This window comes from Oratosquilla oratoria, chromosome 18 (genome assembly GCF_046742065.1).
Source record: "Oratosquilla oratoria isolate Oo_2021 chromosome 18, ASM4674206v1, whole genome shotgun sequence".
In the NCBI taxonomy this organism is placed as follows: Eukaryota; Metazoa; Arthropoda; class Malacostraca; order Stomatopoda; family Squillidae; genus Oratosquilla; species Oratosquilla oratoria.
This window is the reverse complement of record NC_134794.1, coordinates 32,325,597-32,352,995: the sequence shown is the minus strand read 5'-3', so window position 1 is coordinate 32,352,995 and position 27,399 is coordinate 32,325,597. Positions and strand designations below refer to the sequence as shown.

The 27,399-nt window shown below is 39.6% G+C and overlaps 1 protein-coding gene across 2 annotated transcripts in view; it reads right to left on the bottom strand.

The window, feature by feature from the left end:
* Positions 1-650: 650 nt before the first annotated feature.
* Positions 651-27,399, bottom strand: part of LOC143035148 (endoplasmic reticulum mannosyl-oligosaccharide 1,2-alpha-mannosidase-like) — a 65,976-nt gene continuing 39,227 nt past the window's right edge. For both annotated transcript variants that reach the window (XM_076201774.1, XM_076201775.1), the window contains exons 4-11: positions 23,892-23,965; positions 22,716-22,895; positions 22,113-22,261; positions 19,972-20,160; positions 19,150-19,337; positions 17,457-17,748; positions 16,200-16,340; positions 651-7,520 (exon numbers count right to left, since the gene is read on the bottom strand). In XM_076201774.1, the coding sequence (XP_076057889.1) occupies positions 7,302-7,520; positions 16,200-16,340; positions 17,457-17,748; positions 19,150-19,337; positions 19,972-20,160; positions 22,113-22,261; positions 22,716-22,895; positions 23,892-23,965 (1,432 nt within the window). In that variant the 3' untranslated portion in view covers positions 651-7,301. The remainder of the gene's footprint in view (positions 7,521-16,199; positions 16,341-17,456; positions 17,749-19,149; positions 19,338-19,971; positions 20,161-22,112; positions 22,262-22,715; positions 22,896-23,891; positions 23,966-27,399) is intronic.

The following is a 27,399-nucleotide window of genomic DNA, read 5'->3' as shown; positions in this document are numbered from 1 at the left end:
GGACAGAGAGGGGGGTCACCGAATTTATGAGGCGGCCTTGCTGTGGATGTGCTGTGTCTTGCGACACTGCTTCTGACCCAGGGCAGTGGATAGGATGCAGGGATGACCTGTCATCCAGGAGGTGCCAAGATAAGAGGGAGGGAGGAGGGTGGAGGGGAGTGGAATATATAGGAAATGGAATGGGTGGGAGTGGTTTCTATGCCTTTTTCTTTTTGGCTACCCCCCATGTAGGGGGAAAAAGCCTTTGGTGTATGTATGTATGTATATCTCTGGTACATCTTTCAAATCAAATTGCCTTGTAAGTGAAAAATTCTAAAGTGAGTTTTGGGTAAATTGTAGAAGTAAATATTTTTGTAAAATGGCATTTAAATAACAGATGTAATTTTACCTTTCTAAAATTTTATTTTTCCTGCAGTTTTCATAATTTTTTTTAACCATCTGCATTTATTTTCTTGTCCAGACTTTACAAAGACCTTTATGTGAAGGTGGAAACCCTGTTTATTAACATATGTGGGTATATATACATGCACAATAAATACATATACAATGCCATGATATATTGAAACCCAATAAAAAGTGTGTATCTTTGTGCATTTTTGTTTGGCTACCTCCATACTGAAGAGAGCCAGGTATAAAATAAAGAAACAAAGGAAAATTGAAAAAAATTTAAATTCTCGTACATATGCACACATATACCATACATTTACCAATAATAGACAAAGTATACATATATAAATATATATGTTTTCATTTTTTTTCCAAAGTACAGTGTTTCCTCTCACAAGAGGGTGACCAAAAGTGATATAATGTTTTGACCTCATGAAGTCATTCACTGCTGAAATGCACATAACCAATACTACAATGCACAGTAACAAATATGTAAAACAGAATCTCTACAGAATGTAAAAGTTCTTTTCCTATTATAAAATGGAATGAGGAGGAGCAAACACCATACCTCCTTAGTTATGGTTGACTCCTCTGGTATTCACCAGAAATAGTGTATGCATGCATACACAATTGACCAATGCTAATTCTTCATTTCAGGTTGAATGTAGTTCATCCACATTACATTCACCAATGGACTATATACACACATATACACGTGTATTCATCATACATTCTGATATATACACATTGCCGCACATCCATATACTTGTATACCATATATCAAAACAGTTAAAAGCTCTGGGGAAAAACAGGCTTATAATGCCTAAGTATGCAAACATAAATAAGTGGTATTAGTATCATTTTGACCGTCAACCCCTAACAACACCTGACTTTTGGACGAAATTGACCTCACATAACCCCAGAAGTTTTGCTGACACATGCCAACAAGTAATTGAATTCTTTCTATCTTTACAAAAATTCAATTCAGAGCCTACAGTTCATCACTCATGAAGTTTCACTCAGTAGCAATTCAATTCATGTACTGAATAAAGGAGTAAAAGCTGCTCCCGTTTAACTGCACCAAGTTCACAGTCGGATCTTAAATTATCATACATTTACTGCTCATCTTAATATTTTTCCAGATGTAACTATGTAATAAGTTATAAATATGTGATTGTATTTCCACAATCTAAACTACTTATAATATATTAATTTTTATTTGGACTCTACAATATTCTTTAAGAGCCACTGCTGTAAACATTATGGACAATAACCACAGCTCAACCAACTGGCTACTTTGTCATAGATCTAATATCACAATGTGTGTGCAGATTTCTCCTGTAGAACCAGGAAAGCTGAACACCTATTTCTACACGAAGGAGACCTGTAGCTTCCTCACCTCTCCACCCTCTAACAATAACAATTGTGGATTCTGCTTAGAAAGAAACACTGGTAGATTTCAAGTCAATTTTTTTCCAACTGTTAAAGTTCCGTACCTGTGTTTCATTTGATCAAATCTAGTCTTGTTTTTATGATAATTTAGTGTTGAGGAAATCTAATACTTGATATATGAATAACACTTAGGATTAAAAAGCAAGCATGGCTTCTAGTCCTAATAAATTTCTGTAACCAGGTGCTTCTTGTATCCATGACTAAGCAGAGCCTTCAGTATCAACAGATATCTAAAATATAATGTGGCTACTAGATAACTGTTCTTTAACTTAAATTAAAGGTCTCAGGATGCAGAACAATATAAAAATTCTATTGAGTGAAAAAAGCTAGCAATTCCTTGAACTATACTTCCTGCTATCCCTTCACACATTCTTTATATTTTTATTTGCCAAGGCTACAATCCCTTTTCTTTCTAAGGGAGTGGCCAGGTCAAAGCACACATTCACACCTAAAGACCAAAACAAATGTTGATCATAACTTTCTACAACAAAATAAAGGCATCCTTCAAACAAGTTTAGTGTTCTTCCCTACATAAATAAATACTAGGAGTGGCATCGGAGATGACCAAATGGAGATATATACTTGTTTAAAAGAGTAAAACCTATCAACCTACTCTTTCTTTTCACAACAGATTACTTTTGGTCCTCGTTCATAAACCTAGTTGTATGTACCAATGGCCTTTCCCCCCTTTGCTAGGGGACAGTGTACGAGTCAAGTGATGCCTATGACTCCTCATTGAATTATATAAATTACTTTGCATCATCCTGAAATTTAATTGTACCCTGGCCTTTATGTTCTTATCCTCATTCCCACTGAGGTTCTCGAGAGATTAGAAAAATAAAAAATAACTAAATAAAGAATAGAAATAAAAATGTACTCATATATGACTCCATGTTCCCTGGGGAAGACATGGTCTCTACAAGGAACTTTTCAAGTACATGATGGTCATTGAGAACCAGGAACATGGTGATACACAAATTCATACAAAATTAAATAAATATTTCATACAATGATCGTGTGAACATTCATACAAAACATGTTGAAAAATGTTAAATAATCAGCAGACTTTACTCAGATTATCAAAGACAAATTGTCAATACATATGTGTTATGACCAACCAAAACAATATTCACCTCACCTAAACAAAACAAAACAAAATTAGATCATTATTCCAAACTAAACCTACAAAAATACATTTTTCCTAAATCCTATCAGAGAGACTGAAAATCTAATTCAGAAGCTTAGGCATCTCTAAAATTACAACCAAAGTTTGTCAAAGGCTCCACAACTCATTCCCTTTTTCAATTTCCTTATAACAAGAGGTTACTTAAATGCATATCTCTTTAGCAATACTGGACTTCTAATTCATTAAAAAATTGAAAAAAGTATACTAAACTTTTGCTGGGGATGTCTTGTACATTTTATTCTGCTGCTTGTGTCCAATTTACAGTAAAATGCCTCTTATCTGATGCTAAAATACAGGCTGACCCCAAAAATTCATGTTTAACAAGTCATGTTTTTTAATCGGTGATTGTGTGACAACTAAATACAATAACTAGAAACTATAGACAAGAAATTTTAACAGTTCTGTCTGTAGAGTCTGTTGGGTGTAGTTGGAAAGGTGTATGAGTGTGTGATGAGAAGATTAGGAGGAGAAGAGAGGAAATAATTAGGGACACAATGCTACATTAACACCATGAAAGTTATGATGCTTGTGATTGTCACTAGTGCAGTTAGTGTGCAAAGCAATGGTGACTAGGGGGAACATTCACTATTACAGTAAGAGTGGGTGGAGGGATTTTGTAAATGGATGAAATGATGACAGAACCTGATGGGATGTTCTCATCAGCTCCATATATTATTTTGAGTGGATGAGGACAGAGGAGGGCTACCATATGATGAAGTGGTGGAGATAAACTGTCTCTGGGTGTCGAGCCATGCTGTGGAAGCACTGTGAATTGTTACACTGCCCTTGACCTGAGTGGTGTGGTGGGAGGAAGGGATGGCCCTTCCTCCACAGAGTGCCAAGATGGCAGTGTGTGTAGGGTGTGTGTGTGCTATGACTTGTCCATCCCCCTTATAAGGACCTTTGGTGTGTATAAATAATGAAATGCAATTTTATATTTCTGAAAGATGAATCATATTAACAAATATGGCACTAGTGTTCATTAATTAAAATCCTTATTTCTCTGATGTGATGCCATGTGTACATTACAAATATTATAGTGTGTGTGATCATCACACACACTAGATAGAGTGAGAAATGAGGCTAGATAGAGTGAGAAATGAGGAGGTGAGGAGGAGAACATGGGTGGAAAGGGAATTGGGAGATAGGGTTGATGAAAGAGTATTGGGATGGTTTGGACACATGGAAAGAATGAGTGAAGAAAGATTAGTAAAAGAGGTGTGGAAGGCGGAGGTGGAAGGAGTGAATATGAGGGGGCGTCCTAGGAAGAGATGGATGGATGGGGTGAAAGGGGCTTTACAAAAGAGAGGAATGTCTGTAGAGGAAGGATGGGAGAGGACAGAAGATAGGGGTGAATGGAGAAGGGTTGTGTATAGATGTGGCTGTGATGCATGAGGGGGAGTGGGCAGGGGCTGGGGGGTAAGAAAGTATGTATGAGAACAAATTTGACGCAGCCTGAAGGGATTTCTCCCCGTCTTCTCCTTTCCTGCATGAGGGGACAGAGAGGGGGGGTCGCCGAATTTATGAAGCGGCCTTGCTGTGGATGTGCTGTTTTGCGACTGCTTCTGACCCAGGGCGGTGGACAGGATGCAGGGATAACCTGTCATCCAGGAGATGCCAAGATAGGAGGGTGGAGGGGAGTGGAATATATGGGAAATGAAATGGGTGGGAGTGATTTCTATGCCTTTTTCTTTTTGGCTACCCTCCATGTAAAGGGAAAGCCTTTGGTATATGTATGTATGTGATCATCACTGAGATGGAAAATGTATGAATCATGGGAGAAATATTCATTACTAAACACTAAATATGGGACAGATAATATAAAAAAACATTGGCATTATATTGATTTAATTTACATCCCATGTCATCGGACAATTTAATACTTGTGTGCACCTTGAAAGTTGTGTTGTATGTGGTCATCACTGGTGGAATTAGTATATAAATCTGTCACTAATTGGGTGAATATTCTTCATATAAATAACATAATGCAAGGCTAATATTCTCTGATGAAATTTATAGCCTGAATCCCTCTGATGATGCAATAACACATTTATGCAAATTATGCAGTTTGTTATCACTGCTGGTGGTGGGTATTGTGTATCAGTGGTGAATTTAGCAAATATTCATTATTATAAAATGTTATTTTATACTTATATACAGTACTATCGGGTGTTTTCTTCTTTATGGGAAATTACACACTATCTTTGATAGAGGAAATGTTAGACAAATTTGGCAACAAAATTGCTTGTTTCACAAATCTGTATATTTCGGTAATTTGGACAATGTAGGAAACCAATTAACATGAAGTTTTTGCCTCAGCCTATGAATGAAATGATGAAAGAACTATAATATTCTTAAAAATAATACTAAACTATAAAATGCTGTAAAAAGTATGAAACTGGACTCCCTTTAAAATATAATTTTGAACTGTGCATCAAATTAAATTGTTCTGGTTGATAAAGTACACCTAATTACCACTACATACAACAGTTCCACCCTCCTAAGTTAATTGTACCACAATCAATCTTTCCACCAATTTCAATCTCATAGACTGTACTAACAATGTTTCCACCATGTTACTCAAAAGTTTTAAGTGTATGAGTGTGGGTAAAATCATGAAACTTTGATTTGTGAATATGAAGATTTGATAATAATTTGACATTAAAAAGTGATGGGAGATATGAATATATTTTGTCAAGACAGTGTGTGGAAGGTCTATCTATATACCAAATATTTCTTCCCCCTTACAAGAGAGGTAGCCAGCTAAGGCATGAACCCACCCCAACCCTTCTCACTCCCATCTGTCTCCTTTTCATTTTAGTTCCTCACGGATGAAAGGTCATCCCTGTTTCCCACCCACTGGCCAGGTCAGAAGCAAAGCAGCAAGACACAGTACATCCACTACTTCATTTACTTGGTGACCTCTCCTCATCCCATCATGTGAAAATAGATGATACGAGGAAGAATCCCTTTGGGCCACATCAATTTATTGTCCATTTACAACCATTCACTCTCCACTCATAGCTATCCTTTGCCTTCTCCCTACCCTGCTCAATAGACATTTCCTTTTACTCCATCCTATACAATGTCATAGGCACAATCACCCCTTCATATAAGTTTCTCTTTGGATCTATCCCCAGATACCTATTTCTTACAACACTTTTTATCTCCAAGTCATTTACTTGCTTCCCTCACTCTACAGTTTACCTCCACCTCCATTACCAGCTACACATGACACCTAAATACTTAAAAACTATCTGCTTCCTTTAACCTCTCTCCTTTAAAACTTACCTCTAACTTACTGCCATTCTCTCCCCTTGTACATCTCATCACTTTGCTTTTACACACATTTACTCTCAATTTCCTCTCATATGAACTGTATATCCCACTATCAGAGAGAGGAATGCTGTATAAAGATATGTATATTATGATCACTTTGTACAACATTCTTTTCTCCAATTGGGGATCTACAGTTCATCTTAACAATGTGTTAGAAAAATTAACTTATTTGCTTCTAAACACATACCTTCTCAAACTATCACTAACTTCTTTAGACCCTCCTCTGACCCACCCAGAAGCACAATGTCATCAGCAAACAACTGGTTCACTTTACACTTCCCTCCACTCTCTCTAACCATCTCCAATCCTCTGCCTATAACTTTCACATTTACCTCCCCTAACACCCCATCCATGTACACGTGTGTAAGGTAAGAATACTTTTTAAAATTATATTGTTTTATGCTATCATTTGTTTTATATAAAACATAATCTATACATCAGGAGGGGGCTACAATGTACATACATATTTTGCACCTTGTCATTTATTGGCAAGTATTTATCATTATTATATGAATTCTTAAAGTGTAATGACCAGATAACTAAAAATACCATGTAATCATGATGTGTAAACCCTTAAAATGTCAGATAACAGGCACTTTACTGTACTAAGTTGTTGAGCAAAATTCTCTGCAAAGAATTGAAATTCCTTGCACATAAGTATTAAATTCTTGATAGAATTTGTGTAATGAATATGTAAATCAACTGATGATAAAAAATATTTTTTCACACAAAAATGAACAGAATCTGAGTGTGATGCCCATATTAATAGCATTAACACTAATGTGCAAAATATAGCAATACTTGGAAAAGCAATACTCCTTACCAGAATAGGAAAAAATTATGTAGAACTTATGCAAAGCATTCTTGCTTAGCCTAATCTTTATCAAATCTTTTACTCTTTCATGTGTGAATAGTGTTTTGGCCAAACCAATCACTTTTAATGGTCATATATTGGGAAAAGATGTGCTTCGGAATTAAAAACCCATTTGTCTAAGCTGTACGTTTTTTGATCATCTGAGAAAAGGAGGTAGAAATACTTGAGAGTTTCCCCAAGGAAGAAGGACTCCATCTTGTCCCTGGGTTTGACATCAACTACACTGCGAACATTGCCAATTGATGTGTAGCCATGTTCTGTCTTGCAGTATTTCTCGATACCCTGTCAAAGAAAAGCATACAGATCATATATTAATTAATCAAAATAATGAGACATCTATCTATATACCAAAAAGCTTCTTTCCCCTTACAAAGGAGGTAGACAGCAAAGGCATGTACCCACCCCCACCCATCAATTATTTCCCTTTTATCTTAGCTCCTTGTAGATGCAGAGTCATCCCTGTTCCCTGCCCACTGCCCAGGTAGAAGCAATGGGCAATAAGACACATACTGATATAAAAAAGTCTATATAATAAACACTTGTGCAATAGAAAACTGTAATGTTATAACACATTTGTAAATGTACACTTTAAACCTCTTCAGCAGAAGAGGACTACAGATAGTAGTCGAAATATAGTTTTCCTGTACTTCTGATATTATTTCTCTGATAGTGGGTTTAAAGTGTGTCTTGTCCAATAGATTGTTGTTGTTGTTGTCGTTCCCTAGACTGTCTGTCCGTGCAGTCCCGTCTCCCCAAGGAATGCCATAGCCGAAACTGGGTTTTCCCACAAATCCTTTATAGAGCGTATGTTATGTTGTTTGCGTGCATGATTGTGTATAGTGCAGTCTTCCATTATGTGTTGTATGGTATGGGGTGAAGTGTTACATCCTGGGCAGCTGTTCACAATGCGGTCATCCAGCCTCTTCTGGTAGCTTAGAAGTGCTGGGTGGTGACCACACCGCAGTCTGGCCAAGTGGACTCTGTCCTTTCGTGGGAGAGAGGATTCAGAAGGGTGGATATCAGGGGGTCTGGCATGCAGCAGTGTGTTGTCTTTCAGTGTGTTAATGGAGCGGTGAGTGATATGATTATGAATATGTTTCCGGAGGCTGGTATTTGGTGGTTGTGGAGGAAGAGAAGAGAGTATCTGTGCGTGATAAAGGTCTTTGGGTGTTGTTTTAATGTTTCTTGGTGTGTGTGGGTGTTCTGCTATGTAGTGTAGCGGGTGTAATGTGTTTGTGGTGGCTGCGGCAAGTGTTTGTGTGCTTCTCATGTCGAGGTGGTCCTTGACTTTGAGGACTTTTGTTTCATCGTGTAAATGGTCTGTAGGTGTTGTATTTGTGCAGCCTGTAATTGTTTTTAGGGCTTTGTTTTGTATGATTTGAAGGGTGTTGTGGTGTGTCTCACTGAGATTAGGAGCCCATGCAGGACTCGCATAATTCAACACTGAGCGTATGCATTGTTTGTATATTGTTATATTAGTTTCTTTGTTTTGTCCAAATGTTGTTCCAGTGATTGACTTAAGTGCGTTAAGTCTGGGTGTGCATTTGTTTTTTATGTTTGTGATGTGTTGTTTGAAAGACATGGATGTATCGTATGTTACACCAAGAATTTTCGGTGTGTTTGTGTGTGGTATTAGAGTGTTGTTGATGTAGAGATGAGGTATGTATTTGTGTTCTTTTGTCCAGTTGGTGAGAAGTGTTGCTGTAGATTTGGTTGGAGCTATTTTGAGTCTGTTTGTGATGAACCATGTGTTGAGTGTATCAAGGTATGGCTGTCCAATAGATGGACAGGGTGATGGGAGTATTGGATGCAAAAGTAATGTGTCATGCAAGGAACTGAGAATTCAAAAGATAGAGGTACATACATATATATATACAGGTAGTCGTCGACTTACGACCTATGCGACTTACGACTGATCGACTTTACGACCACGAGATAGTGCAATAATATTTAACATTTAATAGAGTAATAGAATTGCAATGTTATGCCTGGCAGTGCAGTACAATTACTTTGCACGCCGCGAGACGCGAGTACGATAGTTTTGGCAGGTTACCGGCAGCGTCAGCTTCCCTCTCATTCAGGAGCATGTGGTGTTTCTGACTTCATTCATGACAAGGATTATATCTTTGAATTTTTTGTGCTTCAAACCCCCATGAAGATGTCTAAAAGAAAATTATCTTTCGATATTTCCAAGCCTGCCAAGAAACAAAGAAAGGTTATTGATCTTGACACGAAAATGAAAGTGATAAAACATTATGAAAGAGGGAAGAAAGTTAATGTGATAGCACGTGAACTTCAGTTATCACATTCTACAGTGTCGATAATGTTAAAAGACAAAGAGAGGATCTCAATTTTGCCTTGGATTTTATATTTTAATATGTTTTGCAATTAATAAAATGTAACAGTAAAACTTTTTTATGCCTAGTCTGTTGTCGATAACAATATGTTCGGTACAGCATATTATATTTCAAATTTTTATGTTTTGCAATATTTTCGGTATAGTACGTAAACGAAACGAATGTTTTGAAATATATTTTTCCTGATTTTGCCTTGCATTATGTATTTTTATGTTTTGCAATTAATAAAACGTAACAGTAAACTTTGTTTAAGCCTAGTCTGTTGTCGATAACAATATTTTCGGTACAGTACGTAAACGAAAAGAATTTCAATGTGTTTTGAAATCATTTTTTTCCTAATTTTGCCTTGCATTTAGTATTTTTAATGTTTTGCAATTAATAACATGTAAACTATACAGTACAATGATTTTAATTTAACCAACAAAAAGTATTTGTAGGTCAAAGATAACAGGACTTTATTCAGTATGCGTAGGCCTAGGCTACGTTTCCTAACGACAATTATAAAAAGAATAATGAATATTAAACAACGTAGCTCAAAGATGGTAAGATTTCATTAAGTATGCATACGTTTCCTAAAGAAAGTCTGATGATAGAATAATAAAAATGTTAAAAAATACAGTATTCAATATCATAGGTCAGAGATGATAGGATTTTATTCAGTATGCTTAGGCCTAGGTTACGTTTCCCAAAGAAAATCAGATAAAATTATAAAAAAGGTTTAAAAAATACTATACAACATAGTTCAATGCTAAGATTATTTCAGTATGCTATATATAATATAGAATATACATGTATACAGTAACAAAAATAATATTTAAAGGGTAGTATATACTGTATATATATAAAGTCCGACTTGCGTCCAGATCGACTTACGACCTGTCTGTTGGAACCGAACTCGGTCGTAAATCGACGACTACCTGTATACCTAAGGATTTTTCCCCCTTACATGGGGGGTAGCCAAAAAGAAAAAGGCATAGAAACCACTCCCACCCATTCCATTCCCTACATATTCCACTCCCCTCCACCCTCCCTCTTATCTTGGCACCTCCTGGATGATGGGTCATCCCTGCATCCTGTCCACTGCCCTGGGTCAGAAGCAGTGTTGCAAGACACAGCACATCCACAGCAAGGCCACTTCATAAATTCAGCGACCCCCCCTCTCTCCATCCCCTCATGCAGAAAAGGAGAAGACGGGGAGAAATCCCTTCGGGCTGCATCAAATTTTTTCTCATACATACTTCCTAGTAACCCCTATCATACTTCTCAGACATTTCATCTCAAACACATTCAAACTCTTTCTCTCTTCCTCTCTTATGTTCCATGTTTCTGCCCCATACAGTGCTGTTGGCACAATCACTCCTTCATATAACCTCCTCTTAGCATCCATTCCCAGATGTCTCTTTCTCATTACACTTTTTAATCCACCAAGGCATTTACTCACTTCTCTCAATCTACATTCTACCTCCACCCCCACTCCTCCCTTTCCTGCCACATTAGTGCCCAAGTATCTAAAACCATCCACTTCCTCCAGTCTCTCTCCCTTAATGCTCACTTCCAGCCTGCTGTCACTCTCTCCCCTTGTACATCTCATCACCTTACTCTTGCCCACATTTATCTTCAGCTGCCTTCTTTTGCACACCTCCTCAAACTCTGTCACTAACTTCCTCAATCCCTCCTCTGATCCTGCTACAAGCGCAGTGTCGTCAGCAAACAACAACTGGCTTATTTCCCACTTTTCTCCATTTTCTTTAACCATCTCCAACCCCTGACCCACTACCCTTGCATTCACCTCTTGCACCACCCCATCCATGTATAGATTGAACAGCCAGGGCGACATAACACATCCCTGACAAGTCCCACCTTTACCTCAAACCATTCACTCTCTCCATTTTTAATCCTAACACAACCTCTACTACTCCCATAAAAACTCTTGACTGCTCTTAACAGCTTTCCTCCTATCCCATATATCTGCAGTGCCTCCCACAGTGCCTTTCTGTCTACCCTGTCGTAAGCCTTTTCCAGATCCATAAAAGCCCAAAAAACATCCTTACCTTTTCCTATGGCTTTCTCACATATCTGTCTTACCACAAAAATCTGATCTACACAACCCCTACCTGTCCTAAAACCACACTGTTCCTCACCAATTACACCCTCTGTTCCTCTCCTAATACTCTCAATCAAGACCATCCCATAAGCCTTCCCAACTACACTCAACAAGATAGAGGTGAAGTGAGAAGATATGTGAATAGCTGAAGAAATTAATTCTTGTTACTTTATACACCTTACTACAAAGATGCCCTTAACAAACAAATCTATTCAGTTACAGGGGCTCGAGACAAAATGGGGCCACAACAAACAAAGACCTCATTTTGACCTAAATCTATTCTCCAAGCTCAATAAAATTCTCTACCATTACCGAGTTTCTTTTCACCCAATCAGTTATCACCCACAAAACAGAAGAACTAGCCATGGGACTGAAAGATTATCATCCTTTTTATTCTCATCACACACAACCATTTCCTTCCTTCCCACATGTGAAGATCTCATCACTTTCCTGACCACCATTTCTTATGGCTTCGTTGAAGATAAATGTGGGTAAAAGTAAGGTGATGAGATGTACAAGGGGTGAAAATGGCAGCAGATTGGAAGTGAGCATTAAGGGAGAGCGACTGGAGGTACTTGGGTGTGAATGTGGCAGGAAAGGGAGGTGTGGAGGTGGAGGTAGAATCTAGATTGAGAGAAGCGAGTAAATGCCTTGGAGGATTAAAAAGTGTAATGAGGAGTAGACATTTGGGAATGGATGCTAAGAGGAGACTGTATGAAGGAGTGATTGTGCCAACAGCACTGTATGGGGCAGAAACATGGAACATAAGAGAGGAAGAGAGGAGTTTGAATGTGTTTGAGATGAGGTGTCTGAAAAGTATGATGGGGGTTACTAGGCTGGATAGAGTGAGAAATGAGGAGGTGAGGAGGAGAACGGGGGTAGTACGGTAGTTGGGAGATAGAGTGAATGAAAGAGTATTGGGATGGTTTGGACACATGGAAAGAATGAGTGAAGAAATACTAGTAAAAGAGGTGTGGAAGGCAGATGTGGAGGGAGTGAACATGAGGGGGCAACCTAGGATGAGATGGATGGATGGGGTGAAGGGGGCTTTGGAGAAGAGGGGAATGTCTGTTGAGGAAGGATGGGAGAGGACAGAAGACAGGGGTGATTGGAAAATAGTTGTATATGGATGATGTTGTGATGCATGAGGTGGAATGGGTGGGGGGATGGGGGGTAAGGTAGTATGTGTGAAAAAAATTTCTGCATGGTGGGATGGAGAGGGGGGTCAGCCATTTAATGAAGTTGCCTTGCTGTGGATGTGGTGTGTCTTGCAACACTGCTTCTAACCCAGGGCAGTGGACAAGATGCAGGGATGACCCGTCATCCAGGAGGTGCCAAGATAAGAGGGAGGGTAGAGGGTGGAGGGGAGTGGAGTGTATTAGGGATGGAATGGGTGGGAATGGTTTTTACACCTTTGTTTTTTGGCTACCTCCCTTGTAAGGGAGAAAGAGCCTTTGGTATATGTATATGTATGTACCAACCTTTTTTCCAGGTGCCTTTGCTCTTGCTCCCAGTAATGTCAATTCATGCATCCTCCAAGGATATTTACTCCTGTCCATTCTCACAGTATGACTACACCATTTCAAGCTGACCTGTTCTAGGCTTTCTCCCCCAATCCCATGGCTTTACCACACTTAAGTGATTTAGCTTTTTCATCACTCAATCAGCCCACTGGTCAAGCAGATTAGAGCATCACTACTTGCAGTGTAGGTTGAGGTGACAGCAGTTTGAATGCTGCCTCCAGTGAGTTGGACCAAGGGTATGGTTTATTAAATTCCACACAACAAAGTCCTCTATAAGGAAAGTTTGCAACATTAAAACTAGAGTAGAACTATGAGTGGATGAGGAATGGGGATGTTTCAAGGTGTAAAAAGATGGTGTGTGGAACAAGAAGGATGGGAGGAAATAGAAGGAAAGATATTGAGTGTTGGGATGATGAAGCAAAGAAGGTTGTAGAAGAGAAGAGACGAGCATTCACAGATTGCTTGCAAAATAGGATGAGAGAATCATATAAGAGGTACAAAGAAAAGAGAAGTAAAGCATAAGATAAAGGAGGCAAAAAGGAGAGCACATGTGAAATGGAGTATGACAGAAAAGTTTGAAAGTAATAAAAAAGATGTTTTGGAAGTAAATCAAGAGAGGAAGGCGAATCAAGTAGAGAAGGTAAAAGGTGCAGATGGAGAGATGATAATGGAAGAGATGGCAGTAAGAGGAAGATGGGCAGAGTATTTTAGGGAGTTGTTAAATGTGACGGAAGATGGGGAGAGAAAGGTAGTTGCAGTGGGAAGCACTACAAAAATGACAATGAATGAGGAAAAGGGAGAAGAAATAAGGAAAAATGAAGAAAAAACAGTATCAAAATGATAAGAGCAGGTAAGGCAAGGTTAGATGGGTGTCTAAAAAAGGAAGTACAATGATGGTGGACTGACTGTTGAGGTTGTTTTATGCTTGTCTAAAAGAGAGTAGAGTGCTGGAGGACTGGAGAAGTGCCTATATAGTTCTGCTTTACAAGGGAAATTGGGACAAGTGTGAGTGTAGTAGTTTCAGAGGGATCAGTTTGTTGAGTGTAGTTGGGAAGCCTTATGGGTGGGTTTTGATTAAGCAGATAGAAGAACCACGAAAGGACAGAGTCCACTTGGCCAGACTGCGGTGCGGTCACCACCCAGCACTTCTAAGCTACCAGAAGAGGCTGGATGACCGCATTGTGAACAGCTGCCCAGGATGTAACACTTCACCCCATACCATACAACACATAATGGAAGACTACATTATACACAATCATGCACGCAAACAACACAACATACACTCTATAAAGGATTTGTGGGAAAACCCAGTTTCGGCTATGACATTCCTTGGGGAGACGGGACTGCTCGGACAGACAGTCTAAGGAACGACAACAACAACAACAACAACAACAGAGGAAGTCATTGGTAAGGAATAGTGTGAGTTTAGGACAGGTAGAGGTTGCGTGGATCAGATTTTTGTGGTAAGGCAGATATGTGAGAAAGCTTTAGGAAAAGGTAAGGATGTTTTTTGGCCTTTATGGATTTGTAAATGGCTTATGATAGGGTAGACAGGAAAGCACTGTAGGAGGTATTGCAGATATATGGGATAGGAGGAAAGCTGTTAAGAGCAGTCAGGATTTTTTATGAGAGTAGTAGAGCCTGTGTTGGAATTGGAAATGGAGAGAGCAAGTGGTTTGAGGTAAAGGTGGGGCTTTCCCAGGTATGTGTCATGTCATCATGGCTGTTCAATTTACATATGTGTGGGGTGGTGTGATGGTTAAAGAATATGGGGGAAAATGGGAGATAAGCCAGTTGTTGTTTGCTGATGACACTGCACTTGTAGCAGGATCTGAGGAGGGATTAAGGAAGTTGGTGACAGAGTTTGGGAAGGTGTGAGAAAGAGGGAAGTTGAAGATAAATGTGGGTAAAAGTAAGATGATGAGATGTATAAGGGGAGAGGATGGCTGCAAACCATAAGTGAGTATTAAGGAAGAGACTGGAGGATGTGAATAGCTAATACTTGGGGGTGAATGTGGCAGGAAAATGAGTGGATGAACAATGTTGATTGAGAGAAGCAAGTAAATGCCTTGGTGGATTAAAAAGTGTAATGAGAAATAGACATTTGGGAATATATGCTAAGAGGTGATTGTGCTGACAGCACTGTATGGGACAGAAACATAGAACATAAGCGAGGAAGAGTTTTATTGTGTTTGGGATGAAATGCCTGAGAATTATGGGAGGGGTGACTAGTCTGGATAGAGTGAGAAACAGGGAGGTGAGGAGGAGAGTGGGGGTGGAAAAGGAGTTGAGAGGTTGATGAAAGAATATTGGGAAGGTGTGGACACAGAAAGAATGAGTGAAGAATGATTAGTAAAAGATGTGTGGAAAGCAGATGTGGAGGGAATGAACTTGAGGGGATGACCAAGGATGAAATGGATGGATGGGGTGAAAAAGATGTTGAGCAAGGAAGGGAGGAGGCAGATATGGATGATTGAAAAATGTGTATGGATGATACTGTTATGCAAGGAAGGGAGGGATCGAGGTAGGGGTTGCTTATGTGTGAATAACATTTTGAAACAACCTGAATAGATTTCTCCCTGTCTTCTCCTTTTCTGCATGAGGGGAAGGAGAGGGGGTTCACCAATTAAATGAAGTGGCCTTGCTGTGGATTTACTGTGTCTTGCTGCATTGCATTTGGCCCAGAACAGTTGGCGGCTACAGGGATGAACCATCATCCATAAGGAGCCGAGATGGAAAGGGTGGTGGAGGGGAGTGAAATGAGTGGGAATAGGTATGCTACCTCTCTTATAAGGGGGGGAAAAGCTCTTGATATATATATATGTATATATATATACATACATACATATATATATATATATATATATATATATATATATATATATATATATATATATATATATATATATATATATATATATATATATATATATATATAGCCTCAATACAACAGACAGTGAAGGAAATTCCTACATACCTGGAAAATCTCCCACCCCCAGTCTTGATAAATCTTGTTACCAGTAAAATGATACATATACCATAATGACTCTATGGTCTCTGGTCTTAGCAAGTAATGAGCATCGTTGCTTTTCACAAACAAGTCTTCAGTGCTGGTTGGCTGTCAAAAGAAAAAGAATAATTGGTGGCAATTAGTAGAGGAATAAAGTGAGGCCATATTTCATTCAAATACCATGCAGCATAAGAAACACCATATGAGGACAAACAGTTTATCAGTAAATACTTTGTCCTCACATGGTGTTTCCTGTTGCATCTATTGGCAGAAGCCATTTTCAAACAAATTATCAAGCTGTCCATATTATGAAATGCCACAGTCTACCCCTTCTTATGAACTTCCTCATGGGCTATCATTACAATGGAAAATATATCTTATAAGAAAGGGACATAAGAAGGTGCACATGTTCCATTCTCATCATAGCTAATGCTAGCCTACCATATATACTTACAAAAAGTGCCACATAAGGATGAAGTCTTTTTTGGTACAGCATTTCACTTGTTCAAGTAAATGAGCAAAATGTACCATTAAAATTTTATCCTCACATAGTGCTTTTCCTGACTTACTTGTCAGCACTTGCCTTCCCCTTTCATATAAACTTATGTATAAGTCAAGCTATGAAGACCAAAATTTTAAGCAAAAAATTAAGGGTCAACCTATTTACAGGTAACAGTTTCTTTAGGTTGAAACCTGCATAACTAGAAGGGCTAGGAACAACTTTTAGATCCTGACATGAAAAATATTTACATGTTACTGCCAGTAAACATAGAGTTCACTGCACTTCTAAAAGCACAGAGCCACAAGAGAGACTACAGTACACAAACAACATGTAGGTAATTTTAAGTGATTGGTGTCTGGAACAGAACTGAGTTGGATTAAGTGGGCTTCTAACCAGTGATCTTCTGCTCAGTAACCCATTATTCTACCAACTGGATAAACAAGTAGCAACACACAATCATCAAGAATATTTGTTGATTCTGATACAAAAAGAAGAAAACAGGAGAGAGCTTGTTGAATTCTAATATCCAATTGAGACTTTCTCCATGCCATAACTGTTCAGTTCTGTAATGATCTATGATTCTCATTTCTATTTTCTAATTTATTCTAAGTATGCTACTAAGTCCTCTATGAGGGGCACCATCTTAGCCTTCCAATAGGGGGAGTTTGTGATGTTAAACCATATCATGGTTTACAAAGATAAAATGCAGTAATAATTCTTACCAAGGTATTGAAATATGTTATTTCTGGGGCTAGATGAGTGGGTTGCTGCAACCAAGTTTGTACACAAGTATGGAGCAGATCCTTTGCTATGTCTAGGTGATGCTTGGGCATTCCAAAGTGGACACCCAAAATCAGAGTGCCAGGAAGGTAACACGTTAACTCGTCCATCTTGTTGACAAAATTTTTACCCCCACCATGAAGCTCACCAAAGAAGAGAAGTTTGTTGGGTTCTGAGTGTCTTGCAAGGAGGTGCTCCATGCCTGATACACTTTCGTTAAAATCATCCCGAAGCCTGTATATTGAGAAAATAAAAAAGACTTTAGTTACAATTGAGATTATTAATAGCAAGTGAGTTTCATTAGAATCTTGGTGAAACTTGAGGCAGCAATCGATAAATTAACCTCTTCAATACATGTCAAATATTCACACACGCATGTTAGGTTGCCTGATGTATGATGATGCACCACAATACATACATATACCAAGGGCTTTTTTCCCCCTTACAAGGGAGGTAGCCAAAGTCAAAGGCATAAATCCACTCCCACCCATTTCATCCCCATTCACCACCACTCCCTCCCTCGATTCTTGGCCTCTCCTGGATGGTGGGTCATCCCTGCATCTTGCCCACTGCCCTGGGTCAGAAGCAATGTAGCAGGACAAAGCACATACAGAGCAAGACCACTTCATTTAATCAGTGACCCCCTCCCCTCTCCATCCTCTCATGCAGAAAAAGAGAAGACAGGGACAAATCCCCTTAGGCTGCATCAGATAATCATTCACATATACTTCCTAATCCCCCCATCACCCCCAACTCCCATGCATCACAGCATCATCTATACACAACAATTCTCCACTCACCCCTATCTTTTGTCTTCTCCCTTCCTTCCTCAACAGACATCCCCCTCTCTCCCAATGTCCCTTTTACCCCATCCAAGTATCTAAAGCCATCCACTTCCTCCAGTCTCTCTCCCTTAATACTCACTACCAATTTGCTGTCATCCTCTCCCCTTGCACATCTCATCACCTCACTTTTACTCACACTTATTTTCAACTTCCTTCTTCCGCAAACCTTCCCAAACTCCGTCACTAACTTCCCTAATCCCTCCTCTGATCCTGCTATGAACACAGTGTTGTGGGCAAATAACAACTAGCTTATCTTCCATTTTTCTCAGTTTTTTTTAACCATCTCCATTACCCTTGCACTTACCTCTCGTACCACCCCATCCATGTGTAAACACTTTTTTCTTTTGCATGATATAGGAGAACTATTCAGGAATCTATTGATCAATCCACTGTTCCAGGTCTTTCTTATGGAAGACTTGCAGCTCCCACTGAACAGGCTAACAAGTCACTTATGGAAGAGAATTCTGGAATAATTGTTGCCTTGAGCTTCTCTGACTGGAAACCCACAGCCAACAATAGTCCTTGAGCCCATCCACAGATTTCTCTGGGTAGAACCTTTTGACTGTTGTCTGCAATGTATTGGTGTGGGACTATTTCTATATCACTGGATAAAATTAGAATGAAAGGGGGAGCAGCTCCTAGGTGTCAGCTCTCCTCCTGATGGAAGTGGAGAGTTGGCAGGTTTTGAAACTTTGCAGCTCCACTGTCCATCTTGCAAGACTACCACATCAAGCAATTACCTATCATTGGTCCTAGAATTAAGGAATAGAAAACGGAACGAAAGACTTACATATCTCGAGTTCTTCCAGTCTGAACCCATTGTTTCAGCAGGTACTCGTAATATGAATCTCCTCGTGCCCCTAGAGTAACAGTGGCATGAGGTCTCCACTGCCCAGATGCAGCGTTAATAAAAATCGGAACTAATCCTTCAGTTTTTGGTAGTTTGTGAATATGTTGAGTCACAAAATCAGCTTTCTCCTGAAAAAAGGGAAGAAGAAAACAGAGTATTAAATGGTTGACTTGACTGAAAACAATTATGTGTATTTTGAAATATATATGTTTTTGTGTATTTTCAGTCCCTGCTTTGAGGAAGCATGGAGTGGACATATGCTTTGACTCAGCCATCCCCTTATATGATGGAAAGGGCCTTTGATATATGTACACTTTGAGGCCACAGTACAAATTTACATACAGTTGAACCTCAGTTCTCGACCACAGTCCATTCTAGAAAACTGTTCCAGCCCTGATTTGGTCGATGACCAAAACAAGTTTAATAATCTGCTGGATACAACTTTATCAGGGTGATATTTCCCCACAAAACTTTGAATTTTGTCCCATTTTTCATTTTTTCTCCTTTTGGGTTGGTTGAAAATCAATATTTTGGTCAATCACTAGAGAACATTCTCAATTTTTTTTTGTCAAAAACATATTTGTTCTTCTTTTGAGACATCCCCTTCACACACTCCTACAGTGATATTTTTTTAGTATTTCACAGCATAATAAATCATATATTGCACTCATACAGAATGAAGACAACAAAGTCTGTCATTTATAGGAAAGTGGACAAAACATATGACTACAGATAATATAATTGTTCTTTAACATACTCTACCTCATATATTGGGTTTTCTGTTATTCTAGACAAATCCCGAAGTTCTAACTGTATTGTAGTGACTTCTGAAGTTGAGGAATCAGGTCCCCATTTTGGTTTGGAAGCACGGCGAGTCATGAGATTGACATCTGAATAGGGGATACCTGAGGGGCTGTCAAAGCAGGGCAGGAGGCGATCTCCCAAATCAACCTGAAAACAATATTCATATTCTACAATTCTTTTGTAAAACAAAAAAAAAAAGCTACAATATATCAAAATATCATATCTCTGTAGTCATGTCTTGAACATGTACATATATACATACATATACCAAGGGCTTCTCCCCCTTACAAGGGAGGTAGCCAAAGGTAATTCACTCCCACCCATTTCATCCACACATACTCCACTCACATTCACCACTTCTCCTTCCCTCCTTTATTGGCTCCTTCTGGATGAGGGGTCATCCCTGCATCTCACCAACCACCCTGGGTCAGAAGCAATGTAGCATGACACAGCACATCCAAAGCAAGGCTGCTTCATTTAATTGGCGACCCCCTATCTCCATCCCCTCATGCAGAAAAAGAGAAGACGGGGAGAAATCCCTTCGGGCTGCATCAAAACATCATTCACATACACTCCCCCCCTCTCCCACCATTCTCCACTCACCCCTATTTTTGTCTTCTCCCTTCCTTCCTCAATAGACTTTCCCCTCTTTCACAATGCCCCATTTACCCCATCCATCCATCTCATCCTTGGTCAGCCCCTCATTTTCACTCCTTCCACACCTTTTTTTACTAATCTTTCTTCACTCATTCTTTCCATGTGTCTAAACCATCCCAATATTTTTTCATCAACCGTATCTCCCAACTCTCTTTCCACCCCCACTCTCCTCCTTACCTCCTCATTTCTCACTCTATCCAGCCCACATTTATACTCTTTGTCTCTAATGTTCCATGTCTCTGCCCCATACAGTGCCGTCAGCACAATCATTCCTTCACATAATCTCCTCTTAGCATCCATTCCCATATCTCTATTCCTCATTAAACTTTTAATCCCTCAAGGCATTTACTTGCTTCTCACAATCTACATTCTACCACCACCTCCACTCCTCCCTTTCCCACCACATTTGCACCCAAGTATCTAAAGCTATCCACTTCCTCCAGTCTCTCTCTCCTAATACTTACTTCCAATTTGCTGCCATCCTCTCCCCTTTACTTTTATTCATATATATCTTCAACTTCTTTCTTTCACAAAACTCCCCAAACTCCATCACTAACTTCCTTAATCCCTCCTCTGATCCTGCTACAAGCAGTGTTGTCAGCAAACAACAACTGGCTTATCTCCCATTTTTCTCAATTTTCTTTAACCATCTCCAATCCCTGCCTATTACCCTTGTGTTTACCTCTCACACCACCCTATCCATATATAAATTGAACAGCTAAGGTGACATAACATACCTGGAACCTTTACCTCAAACCACACTTTCTCTCCATTTCTAGTTGTAAAAACTCTTGACTGCTCTTAACAGCTTTCCTTATATCCCATAAATCTGTAACACCTCCCACAGTACCTTCCTGTCTAACATGTCATAAGACTCATAGGCCTTTTCCTAAAGCATTCTCACATATCTGCCTTACCTCAAAAGTTTGATCCACACAACCTCTACCTGTCCTAAATCCACACTGTTCCTTACCAATTACTCCCTCTATTCCTCTCAATCAAAACCCTCCCATAAGCCTTCCCAACTACACTCAACAAACTAATCCCTCTGAAACTATTACTCACTTTGTTCCCTTTTCCCTTGTAAAGCAGAACTATACATGCACTCTTCCAGTCCTCCAGCACTCTACCCTCTTTCAGACAAACATTAAACAACCTCTCCAGCCAGTCCATCACTGTACCTCCCTTTTTTAGACACTCCATATGACACCCATCTAACCTAGGTGTCTTACCTGCTCTCATCATTTTAACAACGGCTTTCACTTCATTTTTCTTTATTTCTCCTCCATTTTCCTCATTCATCACTGTCATTTTCTTAGCACTTCCCACTGCAACTAGCTTTACAATGTACAATGAACATATACAATGACAAAATAACATTCACTTATTTCACTGAATCCTAATTAACTATTCTAATGATGTAAAAACACATAAGAGCTTACTGCTTTCTCAAGGAACAATTTGTCTTTGGATAAATGGTATGTTGACAACAGACCACCTAGCACCCGTATAGTTGTCTCAAACAGGTTAACCTCCTGGTTGAGATTAAGGGTGAACTCTGTTGCAACCCATTCTCTTGCTTGGTTGAACTCTGTAAGAAAAAATAAAGTTTATTAGCCTTTTCCATCACCTCATACTCAAAGAGAAAAAAATATACAATATAAAAATAAAATAATAAAGTACATCAATAAACCAGTTGCTGTTTCAAGTTTTGCTGAATGGAAACCCATAGCTCCATAGCGGCTGGGAGATCAGGTGCCAGCCTTATGGGGTGCACCTTCAAATGTGACAATGCAAGATCAGAACTGACAACTGGGAATGCTGAGATGGGACTCTACAAAGATAGTTCTTATCCTGTAGGACATCATCTACTTGTGTGAAAGTACATACATATACCAAAGGCTTTTTCCCACTACACAGCTTGTGTGAAAGTAAACTTGATAAAAATTAATACATATGATCTTGCAGTCCTGAATATGAACATGACACTTTCTGTTACTGATATAGCAAAAGAATCAAGAATCATCCAAATGAAGTTACATCACCTTCTTTCAAGTCCATGATCCAAAGTGTATCTAAAGCATCGATAAGAGTCAGCCCAAGGTGCAGCCACTCGTTCCTCCCACCTGACACTGGTTTTAGATGGTCACTCCCCCAGGCATACTTCTTGTAGCCCTGCCACGCATGCTGCATTGCTGCTACCACTGCCTCTTGCTTAGTGTTCCCTGAAAACAGAACATCTATGAATTGAGACAAACCAGGAGCAAAATATACCTACATGATTGCAAGTTTATATATTTACATGTGTAACCATTATCAAAAAATCCTGAACTTCCTTCAATATCTTTAAGAGTAAATTATGTATAGATGAACCTTGTTTTCTTTCTACTAATCCCATTAAAAATTGTATTTCACTTTAAATGGGTCTGCTGGGGTACTTCATAACTTTGACATTTCTGAAGATATATATATATATATATATATATATATTATGCACTGGTGTATACATACAATGAAAGTCTTGACCGAGTTAAAGCACATATCCATCCTACACTACTCCAAAAATCCCATTTGTTGTCCCTCTCATCTTAGCTCCTTGTGAATGAAGGCTCATCCCTGTCCCCCTTAACACTGTTGAAGTGCTGCATCTTTGCACTGTCTCTGACTCAAGAACTGTAGTAGGGATATGTGATGACCCTTTGTCTAGTTAGAATTAAGATAGGAGGGCCAACAAAAGGGTTTTTGGATGTGTGTGGGACGGGTGCATGGTGAATATATGCTTTGATTCAGCTATCCCCCTTATATGAAGGATAGGGCCTTTTGGTATGTGGGTAAGTATGTCCTCTGAACCAGGGTATCAACTACATGGTGACACTGTCAATACTTTAGGGACTGTTCTTGGGGTGGATATGGACCAGTCTCACATAATTCATCTATGTTAGAAGTAAAGTCTTTATTCAAAAAGGAACAATGATACTTGTAATACTCCAGCAGTCTCTATGTCAAGGAAAGTAAATACACTCCCAATTTGTTCAAATAAACAGAGTGGAAAAAAAAAAAAAAAAATCATTCTCATTTTCTTAAAGTCCTTACGGGATAAACTGCTTCATTATACAAAATATCAATTTACAAGTGTTTAAAGGTATGCCCTTTAGTATATAGGGATTTCCTATACAGGAATCATCACTGTATGAGAACTAAGACATTAAAATGTTCCTCACGCCTGATTCTGGGTCCTGGTGGTGGAGCAATTTGGTGGGCCAGGTCATCTTTATCAGCCTCATCAGCCTGGACACTGTAAGCACAATTTATTTGTCATTCCATGCACTGGAATATTTCATTCACAATGACTAAAATTTCTACACATCAATAGAGGTCTAACTTGGTTAGAAAAAATAAATGAATAAACAAATAAATAAAGCTTATAGGAGGATACACAGTAGCCAAATTAATCACACAAGTTTAATTGTTCGGAGATTCAATACGATGCTACAGGAAATAAAATCCATCTTGAGCATAGCATGTATGTACACATGCTTTGCTCAAGTTTCTAGCATATGATATGAATTAAACACTGGTGTGTGGGTGATCATTTTAGATGACACTGGTGTAATATAAGCACATCTGCTCAAAAAGGTTCTGGCTTACAACCCACTTTCAGAGAAAATTAAACTCAGAAGTGAAATGATCCTTATATTTTAACCACTAACTGTGGTCCTCTTTAACTACAGAGGAAGGTTAGAGCACAAAGAATATATACAGACATGAGATGATACAAAAAAGAGAGACTCAAGTGTGCCCTTGGTAAGGTGGGGAGCTTGATTGAGAGCTAGTAAGGTCAGGTCCTGCTGCCATGGGAAGTAATTTGTTTACTGCCAATGTGGTTTATACTACGACTGTCCCTCCGTTATGCTGTCCCCCAACCCCTTGTTGCGGTCGTGTACCATTTCTCTGAGTATTCATTTTCTGTTCTCGCCGACCCTGTGGTGGAGGAAGAGAATGCTACCACCAAGTCTTTCCACTTGAGTCCTTGAGTCGTAAAAGGCGACAAAAAATGGGATGGGTATGGGATTAGGAGTCCTACTACCTGTAGCCCCAAAAGGGGACATTCCTAAAAGGAAAAGAAAAGGCATAAGAGGGTCTCGGAGTTTTACAACCAGTGCCCTAAGGTTCGGGTCTTTTAATGTGCGTGGATGTGGTACAGATGAGAGTAAAAGGGAAGAGATAGGCAGTATGTTTGTGAGAAGAAAGATGGATGTGCTGGCTTTGAGTGAAACTAAAATGAAAGGAAAGGGCAACTGTGAGTTTGGCAGTGTAGCTGGGAGGTACTCAGGAGTGAAGAGGGGACGAGGGAGAGAAGGGGTGGCTATATTAGTAAGTGAAGAGATAAGTAAGTGGGTAGTGGAGTGGAGGGAGGTTTCATCAAGGTTGATGTGGATGAAGGTGAAGCTGGGAAGGGAGATATGGGCTTTTGTAAGTGCGTATGGACCTGGTAGTGAGAAGAGTGTAGAGGAAAGGGAGGCTTTTTGGGTAGATATAAATGAGTACATAGAGGGATTAGGGAGAAATGTCAATGTAGTTGTATTGGGAGACCTTAATGTTAGGGTAGGAAACAAACCAATAGACAGAGTGATTGGGAAGTATGGAGTTCCAGGTAAAAATCGTAGTGAAGAAATGATGGTGGAGATGTGTCTTGAAAGAGAGTTGATGATAGCAAATACAGTGTTTAAGAAGAAAGTCAAGCATAAGTACACATGGGAGAGGGTGGTGGATGGAAGGGTGGCAGATAGAGCATTAATGGACTATATAGTGGTGGCCAGGAGTATGGTAGGAAGAGTTAAAGATGTACATGTTCTAAGGGGAGAGAGTGGGGGAATATCAGATCATTTTCTGGTGGAAGGTAAAATGAGAGTGGAGAATAGGTGGAGAAAGAGGAAAAGGGCAGAAGGTAGGGAGGTACTTAGAGTGAACTGCTTAAATGAGGAAAAAAAGGAGAATGAGTATAAGAAGAAACTGAAAGAGGAGTGGGAGGGAGTAAAGGATAGAGTAGAACTAGGAGTGGAGGAGGAATGGGGATGGTTCAAGGAGGGAGTCATAAGGTGTGGAACACGGAGGGCAGGAGGAAAAAGAAGGAAGGGTAGTGAGTGGTGGGATGAGGAAGCAAAGAAATGTGTAGAAGAGAAGAAGCAGGCATTCATAGATTGGCTGCAAATTAGGACGAGGGAATCGTATGAGAGGTACAAAGTAAAGAGAAGGGAAGCTAAGCATAAGATAAAGGAAGCAAAGAGGAGAGCAGATGTGAAATGGGGTAAGAGTATGACAGAAAATTTTGAAAGCAATAAAAAGATGTTTTGGAAGGAAATTAAAAGAGAAAAAGGAGGCGAATCAAGTAGAGAAGAAAAGGTAAAAGGTGCAGATGGAGAGATGATAATGGAAGAGAAGGCAGTGAGAGGAAGGTGGGCAGAGTATTTTAGGGAGTTGCTAAATGTGAAGGAGGATAGGGAGGGAAAGGTAGTTGCAGTGGGAAGCGCTAAGAAAATGAGAGTGATGAGTGAGGAAAATGGAGGAGAAATAGGGAAGGATGAAGTGAAAGCAGCTGTTAAGACAATGAGATCAGGTAAGGCACTTGGTCTAGATGGATACCATGCAGAATGTCTGAAAAAAGAAGGTACAGTGATGGTGGACTGGCTGGTGAGGTTGTTTGATGTTTGTTTGAGAGGGGGTAGAGTGCCGGAGGACTGGAGGAGTGCCTGTATAGTTCCGCTTTACAAGGGAAAGGGGGACAAGTGTGAGTGTAGTAGTTTCAGAGGGATTAGCTTGTTGAGTGTAGTTGGGAAGGCTTATGGGAGGGTCTTGATTGAGAGTATTAGGAGAGGAACAGAGGGAGTCATTGGTGAGGAACAGTGTGGGTTTAGGAAAGGTAGGGGTTGTGGAGATCAGATCTTTGTGGTAAGACAGATATGTGAGAAAGCTATAGGAAAAGGTAAGGATATTTTGGGGGCTTTTATGGATCTGGAAAAGGCTTATGACAGGGTAGACAGGAAGGCACTGTGGGAGGTACTGCAGATATATGGGATAGGAGGAAAGCTGTTAAGAGCAGTCAAGAATTTTTAAGAGAGTAGTAGAGTTTGTGTTAGGATTAGAAATGGAGAGAGTGAATGGTTTGAGGTAAAGTTGGGACTTTGTCAGGGATGTGTTATGTCGCCCTGGCTGTTCAATCTTTACATGGATGGGGTGGTGCGAGAGGTGAATGCAAGGGTAGTGGGTCAGGGGTTGGAGATGATTAAAGAAAATGGAGAAAAGTGGGAAATAAGCCAGTTGTTGTTTGCTGACGACACTGCGCTTGTAGCAGGATCAGAGGAGGGATTGAGGAAGTTAGTGACAGAGTTTGAGAAGGTGTGTGAAAGAAGGAAGCTGAACATATATGTGGGTAAAAGTAAGGTGATGAGATGTACAAGGGGAGAGAGTGATAGCAGGCTGGAAGTGAGCATTAAGGGTGAAAGACTGGAGGAAGTGGATAGTTTTAGATATTTGGGTGCAAATGTGGCAGGAAAGGGAGGAGTGGGGGTGGAGGTAGAATGTAGATTGAGAGAAGTGAGTAAATGCCTTGGTGGATTGAAAAGTGTAATGAGAAATAGACATCTGGGAATGGATGCTAAGAGGAGGTTATATGAAGGAGTGATTGTGCCAACAGCACTGTATGGGGCAGAAACATGGAACATGAGAGAG